Source organism: Phragmites australis, chromosome 5 (assembly GCF_958298935.1).
Source record: "Phragmites australis chromosome 5, lpPhrAust1.1, whole genome shotgun sequence".
Classification (NCBI taxonomy): Eukaryota; Viridiplantae; Streptophyta; class Magnoliopsida; order Poales; family Poaceae; genus Phragmites; species Phragmites australis.
Genome location: NC_084925.1, coordinates 5,573,055 through 5,592,156, shown reverse-complemented (window position 1 = coordinate 5,592,156; position 19,102 = coordinate 5,573,055). Strand labels below are relative to the sequence as shown.

The 19,102-nt window shown below is 43.3% G+C and overlaps 2 protein-coding genes across 2 annotated transcripts; one reads left to right on the top strand and one right to left on the bottom strand.

The window, feature by feature from the left end:
* The first annotated feature begins 1,965 nt into the window (after window positions 1-1,965).
* LOC133918566 (fumarylacetoacetase-like) lies at window positions 1,966-6,009 on the top strand. Its single transcript, XM_062362495.1, has 14 exons — window positions 1,966-2,255; window positions 2,457-2,535; window positions 2,750-2,808; window positions 2,902-3,026; window positions 3,573-3,647; window positions 4,013-4,088; window positions 4,291-4,390; window positions 4,472-4,531; window positions 4,721-4,791; window positions 4,879-4,941; window positions 5,043-5,107; window positions 5,289-5,385; window positions 5,478-5,603; window positions 5,738-6,009. Exons 1-14 carry the CDS (start codon window positions 2,037-2,039, stop codon window positions 5,798-5,800), a joined length of 1,278 nt encoding a protein of 425 aa, XP_062218479.1. The 5' UTR covers window positions 1,966-2,036; the 3' UTR covers window positions 5,801-6,009.
* A 3,768-nt stretch (window positions 6,010-9,777) lies between these two features.
* LOC133918565 (copper-transporting ATPase HMA4) lies at window positions 9,778-15,396 on the bottom strand. Its single transcript, XM_062362493.1, has 9 exons — window positions 15,036-15,396; window positions 14,078-14,340; window positions 13,059-13,804; window positions 12,492-12,963; window positions 12,242-12,409; window positions 11,551-11,805; window positions 11,137-11,259; window positions 10,549-11,034; window positions 9,778-10,477 (listed from the first exon to the last, which is right to left on the bottom strand). The coding sequence occupies exons 2-9, from the start codon at window positions 14,336-14,338 to the stop codon at window positions 10,049-10,051; spliced, it is 2,940 nt and encodes a 979-aa protein (XP_062218477.1). The 5' UTR covers window positions 14,339-14,340; window positions 15,036-15,396; the 3' UTR covers window positions 9,778-10,048.
* Between the last annotated feature and the right edge of the window lie 3,706 nt (window positions 15,397-19,102).

Below are 19,102 nucleotides of genomic sequence, written 5' to 3'. Positions count from 1 at the left end.
TGAAGAACTTGACCGTCAGTGCTTTTCTAATGGGAGAAAGTTGCTGAGGATGAAACATGGACGGGTTTGTTTATCCATTGGTCTTTTTCTACTACTTGATCTGCTCGCTAAGCATGCCACAAGATAAATTTATCCTTGTCCCAATGTTGAGCCGAGCATCTTGAGCAGCCGAGCGCTGGCACGCGTGGTGCCGGTCGTACGCCGTGCAGCAGGCGTTGGACAGGCCGGAGGGTTAGTCGTCGCTGCCAAACCAAAACGAAACGTCCAGCGGCACCTCACACGCAGTGTCGGATAGGGGAATTATGGTCCATCCATGTCTCTCCATCTTCTTCCTCTACCTATCACTCATCCATAATAAATGGGTGGGGGGGGGGGGGGCTCAGGAGGTTTCGATTGGCTACGAAGCAGTAGTGGGCTAGATTACATCGATACCGATACGTATCGGACACCACGGTGCGGTATTCTCCTAAAATAACCGATACCATAGTGCGACTATATACTTTAATTATATATATATATATATATATATATATATATATATATATATATATATATATATATATATCTTGATTCGTGAATAATAACAGAATACCCTTACCGTGCACTCTCCCTCTCCAGTTGCAATGACATCAGGGCCATCAAGGCACTTTCAGAAAGGACCCAAAGTTCAGAGGCCCTATGCTGGCAAGAACTCCTGTACTACAATAACAGAGACCTCTTCAATTACAATGACATCATATGTGCAAGCAAATGTACTAAAAAAATTACGTGCAAGCAAGCAACAGCAACAACTGCTCGCCCTCGCTGCTACTGGTGGTCCATCATGGACCGTGGCCATGGACATGGACCGTGGCCATGGACATGGCCCGATCAGCGGGGCCCACCTATCGGTGTGAGGGGAAAGGATAAGTGAGGGCCGAGGGGGGCAACGAACGTGTGGTTCATATAGAGAGAGAGAGGTCGGAGAGGGGGCGGTGGAGCAGAGGGAGGAGGCTGGAGAGAAAGGAGGAGCCAGCCACGACAAGGTCCGGTGGGGTCTCCTCGGCTGCTCCTTGGCTACGTCTCGAGGCCAAGCGGGGCTCAGCTCGGCGGTGGAAGAGGGGCGCGGCGGCGGAAGAAGGCCGGAGAGGGAGGGGATGGGCCGCGGGGAGATGGAGACCGGTAGGAAGGGGGGCTCACCGGCTGGCATCTTCGCACGCGCTCGTGGATGCACGCGGCAACGATGGGCACAGTAGAGGCTCGCCAACGTCGTGTCCATCTCAGTCGGTCGATGTGGGGCGGCATCGATAGGGACGGCTTGGGTTAAGGGATAGTGAGGCAGGAGTAAGGAGGGCGGCGGGTTGGGATGAGATATAGCGGTGAGTTGGGCTAGGCCGAGTCAACGCTGCATCCCACGTGTGTCGGCGAGGTATCCGAAATTCCATTGATTTATTTTAATTCAGAAAATAATCGATACTTCGACGAAATATTGGTATCGGACACCATATACGGTACAGGTATGGCTGTTTACTGGCATGTCGGTGTTTTGGAGGTAGTGGGTTGAAGCCCTCCGGATCCGCCCCTGCACACACGCAATGAATTCCTCGCTGCAGCTTTGTACTCGTACGTTTGAGCTTCATAGAAGAAGAAAAAACAGAAAAAGATTCGCTTCTAGCTCGAAAACAAACCAAACAAATCCTCCTAGACGCTCTCTCTCTCTATCCTTAACTATATTTGCTTATGGACATAAAGCACAAGAAAGAGTAGGCTCCGAAGACGAGAATTAAACTGTTTCAGGTGAAGTCGACTATACTCGCAACAAAGAAACTCTCATCCGAGTTCCAATTCACCATCGATCAGAGTCCACATGCCCAACACTAATAAATCGCAAAGGATTAAATCGAAGCGGATTACATTAACCTGCCCGAGTCCGACATGGATTCCTACAAAACACATGTCTATTTATTTATAGGACGGCCCCCCTCCGCTACCGCGTGTCGTAATAGCAGCAGCACAAGACAACAACCAGAGAGAGAGAGAGAGAGAGAGAGAGAGCAATGGCGACGGAGGCGAAGCAGCTGCGGTCGTTCGTGGAGGTGCCCGCGGGCTCGCACTTCCCCATCCAGAACCTCCCCTTCGGGGTCTTCCGCCGGAGGGGCGCCTCGCCGGCGCGGCCCGCGGTTGCCATCGGGGACCTCGCGCTCGACCTCGCCGCCGTCGCCGACGCCGGGCTCTTCGACGGGCCCGTCCTCTCCGGCGCCCCCTGCTTCCACCAGGTGCGGCACGGTACCCCACGATCTGGGCAGCTTCGCTCGTGATAGATGATAGTTGGGTCGAGCTTGATTTAGCTAGGCGAAGTGGGGCGGTCGAAAAGATTAAATATCTGGGCAATTGAGGCAGTTGCAGTAACTAGTTGCGGCAGTCACTAGTAAGGAATTGGTGTTTGGTTAATCGATTTTATTTGGTGCTTCGCGCAGGAGACGCTCAACATGTTCTTGGGGATGGGGCGGCCGGCGTGGAAGGAGGCGCGCGCCACGATCCAGAAAATCCTCTCAGGTTGTTATCTTCCTTTTCTTTGTTAGCTTCGATTTTTACAGCTCACCAAAAGGCCACAATTTTCAATTAATAGTGCTTGCTGACAATCCTTAGGATCTTGTCAAAAAAAAAGTGCTTGTTTGTTGTTGGCGATTATCCAGTTTTCGATGTCAAGAGTGTCACCTATGTCCTGAAGTATACTTCCCCTTACTTCTCTTTCCTCATTGTTTTGCAGCTGACGAGCCAGTCTTGCGTGACAATGAGGCCTTGAGGAAGAAGTGTCTGGTGCCAATGGTGAGCTTGATAAATCTTCTTTCTTTATTCTCTTCTCTTGGAGTAACAAAAGGGATCACTGAGGAAATCGCTAACGCCTGTCCGATCATGCAGAGTGATATAGAGATGCTTCTACCGATGACAGTAGGAGCGTACACAGACTTCTTTTGTTCTGTGCACCATGCAAGGAATTGCGGGTTTATCTTCCGTGGGCCACAGACTCCAGTTAATCCAAATTGGTAATGTATTTTGTTTGACAATGTGTTGGCTTGCAAACAAGTATGTTAATCAGTTGGGCTTGGGTATAGATTGCAGGAGACCTGTTCTTTTATAATGTAGTGTAAGCAGCTAACTTGTTTGCTTTGTATTTTGCTGATGCTATGTTTCAATGGCTTGTATATTTAGAATAACTTGTATAGGTCTCCTTTTAATTTTTGTTTTTGGTTTGTAACTTTGCTTTCTACTCCTTTTATTTATATTTTTATTAATACATAACCAGTAGGGGACGATCCTACTGTTTCCTCAAAAAACTAACTTGTTTGCAAAGTGAAGTGGGTGCAATCTAATCCAGCTACTTGTTAGCCAGGTCATGTACTGTGAATGTTCTTGCTATGGTCATGTAGTCGCTCTTTGACTGATAAGACTAAAATCTGAACATCCATAACATGGGTTGTTAGTATACTCAATGCTTTGCTGCATGTTGTTGCTTACTGCATTTCTGTTTTCAGCACTACATAGATGTGACCTCATGTAACTAACCTACAATGCACATTTGGTTCACTCAGGTTTCATCTTCCAATAGGTTACAATGGACGGGCATCATCTGTAGTTGTGTCCGGAACAGATGTTATTCGACCCAGGTGTGTATCCCAAAATACTTGCATGTTTAATTGAGTGTCCTGATAAGTCTGAGGTTTATGTGTTTAGAATGGTGAAAAAGAACGGTGAAGGTCAGTTGTTTCCGGTTTCATTTACCCAATGAAATGTCTATTTTTAGTCCCCCTTCCTCCTCTCAAATTTGAGGCTGTACAGTAGGGGAATCCCCTACTGTGATACCTCCTCTCAAATTCACCCTGCTGTTATATATTTTTGTTGCGTCTAGAACTGTTGTCACTTCCTAGGAAATAATAGATGTCTTGGCTCTACAATGGTTGTATATTATCCCTGGTTTGGCTCACATGACATTTCTAATGGTTGAAATGTTGATTATTTCTCTGTCTTTCAGAGGACAAGGCCATCCAACAGGAAACTCCACACCTTATTTTGGTCCTTCTCAGAAGCTTGATTTTGAACTTGAGATGGTTAGCTTCTTACAAAACCTACCTTTACTTATTCCTGAGGCTATAATCAATCTACCTATCTGATTAAGTTGTTGAGCCACTTTCAATTGTCATTCGGTATAAAATTATCTTATTTATGACTATGTATAGATAAATTGTAATTTACTTCAGTGATGATTTTTCCTCCATTTACTATATCATATCAAATCCTTGCTGCTTTCAGGCTGCAGTTGTTGGTCCAGGGAATGAATTGGGCAAACCTATTGATATTAATGATGCTGAAGAACATATTTTCGGCCTAGTGTTAATGAATGATTGGAGTGGTATTACATCCTTTTCAATTTTCATTTGTTTTAGATTTAGTTGCATTATGTGATTATACTGATTTATATATAAAATGCCAGCCAGAGATATTCAGGCTTGGGAGACTATACCTCTTGGACCTTTCCTTGGGAAAAGCTTCAGTAAGACACCTGACACCCTCAATAAAGTTTTAAGTTTTTGTTTTACACAAGTATTAAGCTATGCTTTGTGAAAAGTTGTAAGTCCTGCACATAGTTTGCTTAAGATATGTGCTTCTATCATTTTCACTTTTGGGTTCCATATTTCAATTGTGCCTGAAAACTTACTGATTTCTTCTACAATGTCACTAGGTACAACAATATCACCTTGGATTGTCACTCTGGATGCTTTAAAGCCTTTTGCCTGTGAGGCTCCTAAGCAGGTGAGCACATAGTGCCTTTAAGATTTACCCTAGGACTAAGATTTAGCTAACACCAAGTAATTCAGTTATCTTCTTCTAATCTTGCAGGAACCTGAACCTTTGCCTTACTTAGCTGAAAAGAATCACATAAACTACGACATTCCTCTTGAAGTACGATGTTGTTACATTGCAGCTTTTTTTTTTTTTTTTTTGTTGGCTAGTATTTATTTGATTAAAATCAATCTAATTGGGGCCCATTTTTCCTCTGCAAGGTCTGGATTAAGCCCAAAGATCGAAGTGATGCATCAGTTGTGGCGAAGACTAATTTCAAACATCTGTATGTACCCTGATTACATGTTTTTACCTTAAATGGTTATGTTTAGTTGGATGCAACATTTCATACATATTTTGCATATGTTTACCTTAGTATGTAACCTTGGCACATTCTTGTAACCTATTTTTGCATATGTTTGGCTTAGTGTGTAACCTTAGCACATTCTTGTAACCAATTTCCACAGGTATTGGACGGTGACGCAGCAGCTAGCACACCACACTGTCAATGGATGCAACATGAGACCGGGTGATATATTTGCAACTGGCACACTCAGTGGACCTGTATGGATGAAACATTGCAACTATTATTATAGACCTGCCAATTGAGAGCTGCCTGTCCGTATGAATTCTCATCTTTTGGTGTGGCATTTCAGGAACCGGATTCTCTGGGGTGTCTGCTGGAGCTAACATGGAATGGACAGAAGGAGATACCGGTTGGAAATTTGACCCGAAAGTTTCTAGAAGATGGGGATGAAGTCATCTTGACAGGCTGTTGCAAGGTACAGTGAACTGATCTTTTCTGATAATTCAATCTCGATCTCTATTTAGATGCTGGGATGTGGGATGTATATATCAAATCTATATCTATATCAGATGCTGGGCCGTCTTTTGATTCCTTCTACTGTTTCTGCAGGGTGAAGATTACAACATTGGATTTGGAACCTGCACAGGGAAGATTCTGCCATCGCTCCCTTGAAGCCAAGATGGAGGATGCTACATATGTCTTCACTTCAATTCACAAGTGTTTCAATAATCTCATAGTATGCAGTATATCTAGCTAGCTGTTATGTATCTTTAAGGCTTGGTTATGATAATTCAATAATAGGGGCGTGCTTTCCTGAAATGTAGAAAAGGAATTCAATGTTCTCTGGCGACAATAACATTGACTTCAAGTCATCTTGTGTTGATTTTGTCCATCATCTCCTCTCTCTTTTTCTCTCTCACAGAATTATGTTCTAGTATCCTCTGTGCTATGCCATTGCAGTACAGAGAGCATGTCTGATCAAACTGTGAAAAGCATGTGCCAAAACAGTTCGCAGGATTGTTAGATTGCTTAAGCGTTACTTGATCAGGTGATCCCATTTAATCGCTTCACTAATAGAACATCACAATGCTGCACGTATTGCACGACGATTCTGGAAAGTGGTAGGTAGCAATCTGGTAAAACAACAACATTGGTATATTCATTACAGAATATATATATATAATGTGTCGAGACTCAACATTAGTTATTAGTGCGTCTAGCCAACTCAGCGAACTATTTTTCTTCTCGTACCAATCCAGCGAGCCCTTTTTCTACCCGCGCGTCAACCACATGCATGGTCAAAGGAACCGACCATTCCAACTTCTCTCATTCTAACTTTTAAAATAAATTTTCTTCTAAACCGTAACTCCGATTGATGAACCCTTGAAGAATCTTACTTAAAAAGTATGCTTAACAAAACTAGATCTATCATGGATATGTTTTGACAAACTTTGAAATAATTACAACCATATAGTGGTTGCAACTACCCGTTGCAACTATAGATTTAGAGCAGTTACAACTATATATATAGTGAGATTGCAAGTTATATGTCCAGACTGACTGATTGTAACTAATTACGATCATATTGCAATCGGCAATATGTAACTATATTGTTTAGCATGTTGTAGCTAGTCTATACTCAACAATATGTTGTAACTAGAGTGACTATCATGTTGTAACTAGAGTGTCTATCATATTGTAACTAATACTCATTCGACAATGTTGCGATCATATTGCAATCGGTAATGTTGTAACTATATTGTTCAACATGTTGTAACTATAATGTCTATCATGTTGTAACTAGTCCATACTCAACTACCATATTGCAATTATAGTATTTATCATGTTGTAACTACAGTATCTACGGTGTTGTAACTAGTACTCACTCGATAATTGCATTGTCATAATTAAAGTGTCTAATATATTGTAACTATATTGTCGGAATTAGAGTGCCTATCATATTATAACTATGTTGTTCAGTATATTGTAACTTGATTGTCTCTATATAACTATAAAGTTTAGCATGTTGTAACTCGACTGTCTCTAACTCGACTACCTAATACTCTCGTTCTAATTTTTGAAATAAATTTTCTCCTAAACCATAACTCCGATTGACGAACCACTTGGAGCATCTTACTTAAAAAAGTATGCTTAACAAAACTAGATCCATCATGGATATATTTTAACAATCTTTGAAATAATTACAACCACGTAGCGATTACAACTACCCGTTACAACTATAGACATAGAGCAGTTACAACTATATGCATAGTAAGATTGCAACTTACCTGTCCAGATTTACTGATTGTAACTAATTACGACCATATTGCAATCGACAATGTTGTAACTATATTGTTTAGCATGCTGTAACTAGAGTGTATACCATGTTGTAGCTAGTCTACACTCGATAATACATGTTGTAACTATATTATCTACCATGTTGTAACTAGAGTATCCACTATATTGTAACTAGAGTGTCTACCATATTGTAACTAATACTCACTTGAAAATGTTACGACTATATTATTCAGCATGTTGTAACTATATTATCCAGTATATTATAACTAGAATATCTATCATGTTTTAACTAGTCCACACTCAACTACTATGTTACAACTAGAGTGTTTACCATATTGTAACTAGAGTGTCTACCGTGTTGTAACTAGTACTCACTCGAAAATTGCATTGTCGTAACTACAGTGTGACAATCCAAAATGCTTAAGCATGTCATTAAGCATTAATGAGCATCATTAGCGTCAAGTTTATTGTTTTGAGCAATTTTTGACATGTAATTTAAATAAAACACAAATTATTGAAGTCAATATTAAATGATGCTTTATGAAGCAACTCACAAAATCACCATAAAACATAGGGTTAAAGATAATTTTAGAAATTAGTCCATGCCATTTAAAGAATATTAGTGATTTTTCCCAAATTTTTAGGAATTGTTTTGAGGGCATAAAAATTACAACATGTTATAAATTGTTGCCACTTTGAAGAGTTTTAATTTGAAATTGGCTCAGGATTTTTGGGTCAAACAAGTTAAAATTGGTTGCACATGAATTATAGTTTCACATAAAATTTGTCTCACAAATTTTAGAGCACGGGAAGACATGTTTTTGGATTAGAGTAGAGGAGGGGATATTTTTCTTTCTGCTGGTCACTGTTCATCACGACCCCACTATCATCCTCTCCCTCCTCTCTCACCTGAGCAGCTTTGAGAGGGTGGCCGTTTTGTTGACTTCCGCGGCCAAGCCATGTCACCAGTCGTTGAGGCACGCCTCTGAGCTTCACGTGGGTTCGGCGTGCCCTTATCCCCCTGCCCTCTCGTTGCTCTCTCCCTCTCTCTGCTTCGCTCACGCAGCAGAGCACATAACAGCACCACCGCCGAGCTCAAAATCGATCGGAGCTATGCCGACCCTGTGCCCTCTCCACCGCCAAGGAGCTCAAAGACGCGTCCCTGAGCTCTCCTCGTGCGAGCCCCATCACCTCCCCACCGGATTGGAGCTCGCACCATCGTCTTCTTCTTCTCTAGCGCATCCCTCCGCTGTCTGCCATCAACCCATCACTGTGATGCTTTCCTCGGCCAACTAAGTGTTCGGTGAGCTTCCCCATACCCTTTACTTGCTTTCATGCGCGTTTGTTTCTCTTTTGCCCGACGCTGGCGCGGTCGTCCTCGAAGACCGAGCGTTGTCGCCCCATGTGCTCATCGCCAGCCATGCTCCGGTCAAGCCCACCGATCGACGCTTGCCCTGGGAGTTTCCCCATAGCACGCCGTATCCCACCATGCTCTCGTTCGGTCAAAGCTCGCACTTTTCCGCCCTGTCCTCGCATGCACCGCCACTGTAGTAAGGCTGCCACCGTTCATCACTGTTGGCCACCTTTCGATGATCTCCGTCGACCACTTGTACCACGGGCGGGACCGCGTGCTTGTGTTGTGGCCATTGCTGCTCTCCGCTTGCCGAGTTTCACTGCCATTCATCGCCAGCGAGCTTGACCAGTGCCGCCGGCCGGCCACGACACTATGCAGCCACGGCTCGGGCCATTGATTTTACAAGATTGAACCAATTTTTGGATTTTTTGTTGAACTTCACTGAAAATCGAGAAAACCGAACGGTTACTGACAAAACTGAGCGGTTACCGACAATGCAAAAAATTCAAGAAAACCGCTCGATAAATCGAGAAAAATCGCTCGGTAACCGGTCCAATTCGACCGGTTACCGAACGGAGAATTTGACATTTGTTGTCCAAATTTTAAATTTTAGTAAATAAATTTTGTACGAATTTCAACCAAATTTCGAGCAGTTATCGCGATAACCGTGTATTTTCGGTTACCGCTCGGGAATTGTTAATGAAAAACAGTAAATTGAACCCTGGTGCCACCACACGCGTTCTTCCACGCCTGCATGATCGCCTTCGTGCCGTCGACTCTGAATTCGACTACTAGGATTTTTTAAGGTCCATCTTCTTTATTGAACACCAAAGCTCCTGGCTAGTTTTTACCTAGTGCATCTCAACCCCATACAAGAAACTAAGAAATTGCTTCCAGGCTCAACAATAACTAGTCCATTGCTGTGACCTGCGTATAGTTTTCAGTCACCAAAACATCTGAGGCTACCATAGAGTACAATTGGTATTTTTTTTAAAAAAAAAATATTTCATAGATATCCATCCTCAACAGCATATAAGTCTGTTCTGAATTATTAGACAACCAATCAGCAAACTGTTTCAAAAGGGGAAAATAATGGCACGAAATTACTTTCTGTACAAGAATAAATCAGGAGAGCCGCAGCTGCAAGCAGGGCGTTTGCAATCAGCAATACTTGCTAGTTTGGGTGTTTGCTTGGTGCATACCAGCATCGATGTAACCAACCAAGGGCAGGTTTCTTTGTTAGCACAACGCGACTGAGGGACCAGTCTTCACACCAAATCCGAGCCATCCCTGGGCCCCGGCACTGACGCGTCTTCAATGTGCAACGGCTTCTTGTAGAGCTGGAGGAGCAGCGAGGAGCAGACGACGCTCACCGACGAGGCCGCCATGCAGGCGCCGGCAAGCCAGGGGGGCAGCCGGATGCCCATGAATGGGAACAGGACGCCAGCGGCGACTGGCATGCCCAGGACGTTGTAACCCAGGGCCCAGACGTAGTTCAGCCGGATCCTTGACAGGGTCTTCCGTGAGAGATCAATGGCGGTGATCACGTCCTCGAGGCTGCTCTTCATCAGGACGATGTCAGCGGCCTCAATGGCGACGTCGGTGCCAGCACCAATTGCCATGCCCACATCTGCTGCCGCCAGGGCTGGCGAGTCATTGATCCCATCGCCAACCATCGCCACCGTCAACCCTTGCATCTATGAACAAATGTTGTAAGCAAGACTACTAACAGAAAGTGCAACATGCAAGAAAAGATAAAGGACGGTACCTGCAGGTCCTTGATCTTTTCAGCTTTTCCAACCGGATCGATCTCAGCAAATACAGCGCTGATCCCGACTTCCTTTGCTATGGATTTCGCTGTAGCCCAATTATCACCTGTCACCATGATACTGGAGATGCCCATTGAGTTAAGGTACGAAATGACACGGCCTGCCTCAGGCTTCAGAGGATCCGACACAGCAAGAGCCCCGCAGATAATCTTATCGATAGCAACAAGCACACAGGTCCTAGCAAGCTCTTCAGTTTCGGACATGTATGCCTCCACTTCCGGGCTCAATAGAACTTCAAATTCTTGCATGAGCCTCTTATTTCCAACCAAAACCAGCTTGCCTTCAACGTTGGCACTGACCCCTGCCCCTGGATGCACCTCAAAGTCCTTCGATTCCATCATGTGGTCACTGTGAGATGCATATTGTTCCCTGAGCTTCTTTGTGTGCTCAACTATAGCTTTTGATAGAGGATGCTCACTGTTTGCCTGACAAAGGTAGAAAGGTATTAGAGACAGGTCTAATATATTAGGGTGTTCACTATTCAGTAGCATTTATGTGGGAGTATATCTTGTTGTTAAGAACCCAACCTCAGCACCAGCAGCCAAATCGCACAGTTCTAGAAGTGGTATCTTCGAGAAGACTTTTGTTTGAACGACAGAAGGTTTACCAACAGTCAGGGTTCCAGTTTTATCAAATATGATAACTTTAACCTGCAAAAGGAGAGATGAAAAGTGGGATATTAGTTCAGTATATCAATTTAAACAGTTGAGTCATTTGAAATGGAAATAATGTGCTCAATATACTAGAATCTTCATTAACATAAAAAAAAAGCAGTGTTTCCATGCCATGCCCCTTCGATTTGAGCTGCAAAAATCTTGAAGCACTTCTTGGTTTAAGTAGTTGGAATCCAACCTTATTTGTGCTCAAAATTGTGCAATTCAACTCTAAAGGGGTGGAGCATAGAAGCACCTCCACGGGAAATAAATCATGTCATGATTTACCTTGTGAGCTTTCTCGAGTGCATTTCCACCCTTGATGAGAACACCTTGAGACGCACCTTTTCCAGTGGCAACCATAACAGCAGTTGGTGTAGCCAGACCCAGAGCGCATGGGCATGCAACAACTAGAACAGAAATTCCAAACTGCAGAGCAAGCTCAAAGCTATCCATGGCCTTCGGAATCCATTGTTGGGGGTAGAGGTGAAGGTGCCCAGGTATGAACCAACCAAGCCATGTAAGAAATGCAGCCACCACAACCTTGAATTGAGAAGGAACAATATGAGGCAAAAAAAATCTACAAAGAGAGCCTCATAGCAGGCAGACATCAAACATGTGCGTGTATCAAGCAGGGTTATGACTTCCCGCAACTAACCTATTGTTTACTTGATGGAAACTGGTCAAATAAGGGGCAGCGGTAAACCAGCTCATTTATCAAACTGGAAAAAAAATCTTGACCAGTTTGTGAAATAAAATGGCTGTACAGTAGCCTCTAAACAGCTTCCAGCTGAACTCTGGCTGAATCAGATGCCTCGTATTTATCGTGTTCAGAACTTTAATATGATAAATTCACTGTGATGACTAATTATGAAACACTGGGCAGGTAAGATCTGGCCATGTTCCAATTTTGAAAAAAAAAAGATGGTTCACGCATAACAGGGAGGAAGTTTGCAGGAGAAAACAACAGGTAACTTACAGTTGGAACAAAAAACCTTGAAATCTTGTCTGCCAATTTCTGCACTGGAGCTCTTGCAAGTTGAGCAGCTTCAACCAACTGAACAATTTGCGACAGTGCTGTTTCTGACCCAACATGAGTGACCTTAACAATTATGCAACCGTTATCGTTTACAGTCCCCCCAATAACCTGTTAAGAAACAACTGAAGCATCAAAACAAATAGAGGATAAACAAACCAAATAAATACAATCAGAATCCAAAAACCCTAACCCTGTCTCCTGGTTTCTTGGCTATAGGCCTTGCTTCCCCAGTTATCATACTTTCATTGACATGGCTTTGGCCTTTGATGACAACGCCATCAACAGGGACTTTTTCACCAGGTACAATCTTAATGACATCATTTCTTTGAAGTAATTGGGTGCTGATCTCCGTTTCTGAAATGGCATTTCCATCCTTGTCGAAGGTAAGAAGACAAGCTGTTTCTGGTGCAAGTTCCGTCAACTTTGACAAAGCATCAGACGTCTTTCCCTTTGCCACCACCTCCAGATATTTCCCCAGCAATATAAAAGATATCAACATAGAACTAGTTTCAAAAAAATCTTGTCCTTCAAATGAGTCTGATGTTAGTGCTTTCAGAACTATATACACAGAATAGAAGTAGGCAGCATTTGTTCCCAAAGCAACCAGCACATCCATGTTTGAGTATCCTCGTTTCAGTGCATGATAAGCTCCAATGTAAAACCTACAAGTAAATGAAACCATAGGGAATTACAAGGCTTAAGTGTGCAATGTAGGAATCGCAAGTCAATCATAGTTGCTGGAGAGTTGAGAGTGTACCTCTGACCAACAATAAACTGGACTGGAGAACATAGCAACCACCGCAGCAGCATACCTATCGTCATGTTGTTGCAGATTCTATAAGACAACCAATCCCCGTAAGGAGAAATCATGGGAAGAACCATGGAGAACAGGAACACGGGAACCGAAAACAGACAACTCCAGAGAAATTGGCTCCTGTAATTCCTAATTTCATGATTGCGCTCTGCTTCTCTTTGTTTTGGTGGTGAGTGCAAGCTAGCATTAAAGCATTTAGGGGGCTTTGCAGCGTCCTGAATGCACTGAATAAGTAATCGTGGACCAGTGACATCAGGGTCATATACAACTTTTATTGTCTGCTCCACTGTGTCCCATTCAACATTGTTCACCCCTTCTGCAGCTTCCAGTACTGACTGAATGAATTTGGTGTCTTCTGGAGAATTCACACCCTCAAGTTTTAGATGCACTTTGTTCACATCGTCCCCAGAACTAATGAGATCAGCCCCGAATCCAGCATCTTCAACAGCCTCAATTATAAGATCACGACTAGTGACATTTGGATCATAGTGGACCTTAGCTTCCTCTAGGGCAAGCCCCACTGCAGCTTTTTTCACTCCAGGTACCATTTGAAGTGCCCGTTCGACAGATTCAGAACAGTTTGTACAAGCCATTCCTTTTATCCGAAGCCTGCACACAGCAATTTCTTGTTCTTGAAGTTCATCGACCTCAAAGTTGAGGTCTTCAATAGCTTCTTTAATGGTTCTTGCCTGGGAGAACAAGAATCACGGCTGAGAAAATATGGCAAATAACACCTAACGCCTAACATATTTCATCATTGCTTTGATACTTTATGACTCGTAAGAATAATGAACTAAAGGTGTGCACACACGGATAGGAAATTACTACAAATCATATTGGTGGGGAAAAAATGTATGGTCCCTTTTCTACCTCGCCAATTCATTTGTGAACACAACTGCTAACAATATTCCTGGCATGTAAGGAGTAAAGATAACAAGGCTGTGAGCTCATGACAATCTTACATCGGTTTCTTCCGCCCTGTACTGAACCACGGCTTGGCCCTGAAGGGCGGAGACCTGGATGCTCTCCACTCCTTTCAAGCCCGCCACGACCGTCTCTATCGACACGGCACAGGACGCACAGGACATCCCCCGGACACTGAACGTGGCCTTCCTTGTCTTCTTCTCCTTCCGTGGAGACGCCCTGGCGGGAGAGGCGCCGGAACCCCCATCCGAAGCCGGGAGAAGTGGCTCCTTGAGGTGGCTCTCTCCGTTCTGCTCCATACCTGCCCCAGCAACACCAACGGTCAAGCAGATACCAGATGTTAGTACAACCAATTAACCGAATGCTTGTTCTAATAGGAACCTATGAACTGAAAAAAAAATCGCTGTCAATCTAATATCACAGTAGCTAGCAGCATCTGCATTACAGGCCCATCTTGATTCATGAGCAGCAGAGTGCAATCCAATCATGGTGATCAGTAACCACAGCAGCAGCAAACAGCAATGCCAATGGTAATTGACCAGATCAGCAGCAATATTGCAGGATAGTTCAAGGCAAATCGTAAAGCTGCTAGTTTACGAATCATTTGTTTTCCACGCGATGAATGATCATGCAAATAGTACATGTACGGAACAGCCTCAAACACATCATTTATTAAGCCTCAAGCCCTGGAAGAAAAGAAAAAAAAAATCACTCAGCCACCACTGACGCACACAGCAACGTACGACCACTACAAAGCTAGAAACGACAGCTTTGCGCACCAAAGCCAACGAGAAACCCACGTACCAATCGATCAACCAACAAACCACTGCAACGCCACGAGCGGGGACAAAACACAGAGGAACAGGAGGAGGAGGAGGAGGAAAAAACAAAGCAAAACCCCCGATGAATCCACCCGGAACACGAACGCCTAAACCGGAAACAGGGACGCGGCGGCGCGGGTGGAGGCGGTGGGAGTGGGTGAGCGCGGGCGCTCACCTCGGCCCTCGGCGACCGCCGCAGCAGCGACGATAGGCTCTAGGGCCCCGGCTCTCCGGGCTCCACGGCGCGGGCTGTGGGGGTTTGAGATGGAGGAAGGAGGAAGGGCTGGGGGGTATAGAAGACGGGAGGGAGGCGGCGGGGGAGGCACGCCTGGGGAGCGGTTGCTCCGACGTAGCTGCACGGGGAGGCGGGGTGGAGACGGCGAGGTTGGGAGCGATTTGTTTGGCTATATTTATTTCGGATTTGGCGTGAATTTGGACGGCAACGCGGTGGATTTGCGGACTTTTTGTCCGCTGGCATTAGAAAATTTTGACGAGTTCGATTTGATTTTGGATTCGCTCGTCCTTCCCTCCCTACTGCCGTCCAGTGCGCCTCGATTTCTCTGCCCTTTTTTTTTCCTGTTTGAGCTTCTGTTTTTGAGTATTTTTAAAAAGTTATGTTTTTGTTCGTCTGAAAAGCTACTTTTAAAAATAGGCTGTTGGCTTCTATAACAAAATTTTGGTTTATCAGAAAAGCATATCTCAGCGAGCTTCTCAGCTTTAGTTCATTTTTCTCAGAAACAGGTTTTTGACTTCTCCAAAATCCACTTCTACAGAACACCGTTTGTTCTGATTTTTGGCTTCTAGCTTCTGCCAGTAGTAAAAACAGAACCAAAAGTAGAAAATAAACATGACCTTAATCTTTTGCTTCCATGGTTTCCATATATAAAGAAGGAAACCTTTTTATGCACCATATATAAAGGACATCGATGACAAATTTACCTCACAAACCGTACCAAAGTTACCGTAAAAAAAAACTTACCAAAGTTTGGCAATATCAAAATTTGGTAGCCAATTCGGCAAACCCATGAGCTTGTCAAGCTTATGGGCTGTTTGATTCAAGTAAGTCAAAATTTGGTCATACTCATACTTAAGTAGTATTTGGTTTAAGGTTAAGTTAAAATTTTGACCGACCAAAATCAGGATAGCCATTTTAAACATTAAAATCTGTGTTAAATTTACTATAGGAAACTTTGGCTGGTCAAATTGTTCAAGCCGCGGCCAGATTTTAACCTTGAATGAAAAAAAAAATCAAATTTACTAGATGTGATTAATATTTAGCTTGACTTCCTTGGAGGTAAGAACCAAACAGCCCTTTAAACACTTGTCAGAAAAAGATCAACATTACCAAATTTTGGTAAAGCAAGCATTCTCAAACATTGGTATTGAACTAGACAGCTCTGAAATTTATATCTATACTCCTATATAATTCACCAGTTTTGATAAATCTAAACAATATTTATCGTTCACCCAAGTTAATCAAACAATCACCGTGCAAAATTGAACCCCGTTTCTACTTTCAAAAATACATTTAATCTTTTATTATTTATCTTTCATACATAAACGTTCAATATTTACATTCCATACATTCTAAAAATACATTCGATATCTTATTATTTACCTTTCATATATAAACGTACAATATTTATCTTTCATACATTGACAGATTAATTTTACATACATGAAATACGTGTGCAATTATTAGTATAATATCGTTTTGGATCCATTTTGGAACCATAAATTTCTCGGACACTAGTTCAATTCTCAGGAGAAAATCCCTCGTCCTAAAAGACACCGGATGAGAAAATCCCTAGCCGTAGCGGGTTCTACGATACCTAGAAGGATTTTGCTTTGATGCATTTATGCCTCGCTGTTAAAAGTGACTCTTAGAACGCAGTGGAATAAGGATCACCTGACTTCATAGTAGAGTGACTGCGTTCTACAAGTCACTACTTCAATCCACCGTGAGGCCTGGTATCTCAGGCGAACGGACATGATTCGACGGCAGGCTACAGTAAAATTGCTACACTATCCGATTATGCTACTGTTCATCATCTCAAGTGGATTTGGATCCGAACGCAGTGACCATTTTCGAATCATTTGTACGTAGCGTTGTATTGCTAGCCTCCAGCTGCCGGCCAACCGCTTCTCGCATAAAATCTGTTGACTACGACTTTGATCTGGACATCCAACGTGCATATATTGTTTGCTTTCGAAGAAAAGAATGAGAGAATATTGAGCTGACTTTTGCTTGAACGAGCTGTGTACGTCTTGCCATGTTTTCTTAAGAGTCATAACCTAGAGATGAGAGAGAGAAAGAAAAGAAAAATTAGACGGCTTGTTTGTTGCTGCCCACACCTTTAGAACGGAGGACCTCTAGAAAAACTTTCACAAGATTTTTGAAAGGAAAAAAGAAGATGATGATAATATTCTTCAGTGCTTGAAATTAGCATTTACTTTAATCGATATTTTCACCACCCCACCTGCTGTCCAAGGTCTCTCTATGGCGACATCCATAAAAACCCTCGATCTTAAAACCCTAAAACTCGTAGAGAACCCTATAATCCAAATAGAACATGTGAATCTATATGTTCACACGACCACATGAAAATTTTTGAGCGTTTGAACTCTTAGATGCGTGTAAAAACAATTTGGGGCTATTTGGTTTTTGGCCTCACAGGACAAGCCAAAATTTGTTCATATATCAAACCAGAGCAGTGCCAAATTTTAGCAATTAAAATAGTGTTTGGTTTGAGATCAAGTTAAAATTTAGTCGGCTAAAAATTTTAACGGATGATTTAGCCGCTCAAGATTAACCCAAAAACGCTACAGAAAATTTTTAACCGATTAAATTTTTTCAACACATAACTAAGTTTTAATCTCAAACCAAAACAAAACCAAATTTTCAGAGCACGATTAAAATTTAGCTTAGCTACCTTTAGACCTAAACAAACAGCCCCTTTACTCCCTCGGAACTACAGCACTTGGCTCTCGTACGTGTCCACGGACCACGGTAGCGCAGTGGAGCCTGCTTTGCTTTGTGACGCGGAAAGGAAAGCCGCGGTGCGGGTGTGCGTGTGGCCACCCCCATCTATCCTTTCGCCTCGTCGCTTCACTGTCGTCTCCAAAGCGGCGCCGCCGTCAGCAATGCGGCCGTGGATGGGGGCGGTGGGCGCGGCGGGGCCCCGAGACGCCACCACCTCCTGCTCCAGCTCCGATCAGCTTCAGCATCTCTTGCCTTGTCGCTTGCACATCTGCGTCGCACCGCTGCGATGCGCCCCTCCGAAAGCGTCTCGCCTGCACTGCACGTCTGCACCGGCGTGTGATGGAGATGCCGCCGAGCTTTTCGAATACGACAACGCGTGGAGCTGAGCACGACTGGCTGGAGTTGTTGCTAATGCTGCCTCGCTGGGTGTCAGGGCTGATTGTGATTGGCCCGTTGCTAATCCTTGCTGTTATCTGTCGATGCAAATTACCTTCAACTATGTAGCCGCACAGATGCCAGTTCTTACCAAACTTTTTGGGGGACACCATTGTGGCCAATTTCGGCAAGTTGATTAGGAAGCCGAAAAGTATGAGAAACAAAATTGCAATGTAGAATTATATGACATGTGAAAATATGTGGAATTGGTCGTTTGGATAGAACGCTTTAAAATTTTCCGTATGGTTTAATCGTTCGAATTTCCTCTGGTTTTGATTTGATCAAAAGAGGGCCTTAGGCAAGCCGCTCAGCATAATAGATATAGCCTTGGGTACTGCTGGGTTTAGAACAGGGTAGCAAGGAGGATGCATGTCTAGTTCATTTTAGCATTTTGACACATGGTTGATGATTTATTTCCGTAAGCATAAACTCGCCAAAAAGCCTCAACGTGAGGCTAATCCAGATGCACGTATGACAAAATTAGGCCATCCAAGCCGTCTCCATCAAAGACAAGTTTGAGGGCAACATCAATGTCCCTTAAAAAAAGAGAGAGAGACTAGAATGCATGAGTTGTCCGGTTCCACATTCAATAGATAATAGGATCAAAACCAATTATTTTTTGGAAGAGCTCACCTTTTGATGTGGTGGTAGAGACGAGAGGTATTACTATATACATTAGAGTTTAATCTCGGTGCATACTATTTACAATCGTATAACAAGAATGCACTTATGGATATATACGTGTGTAGTGGTGTGTACACGTATACGTCAACCTATAATAAAAAATGATCATTTTCTACAAACAACTTCACCAGGGACACGCA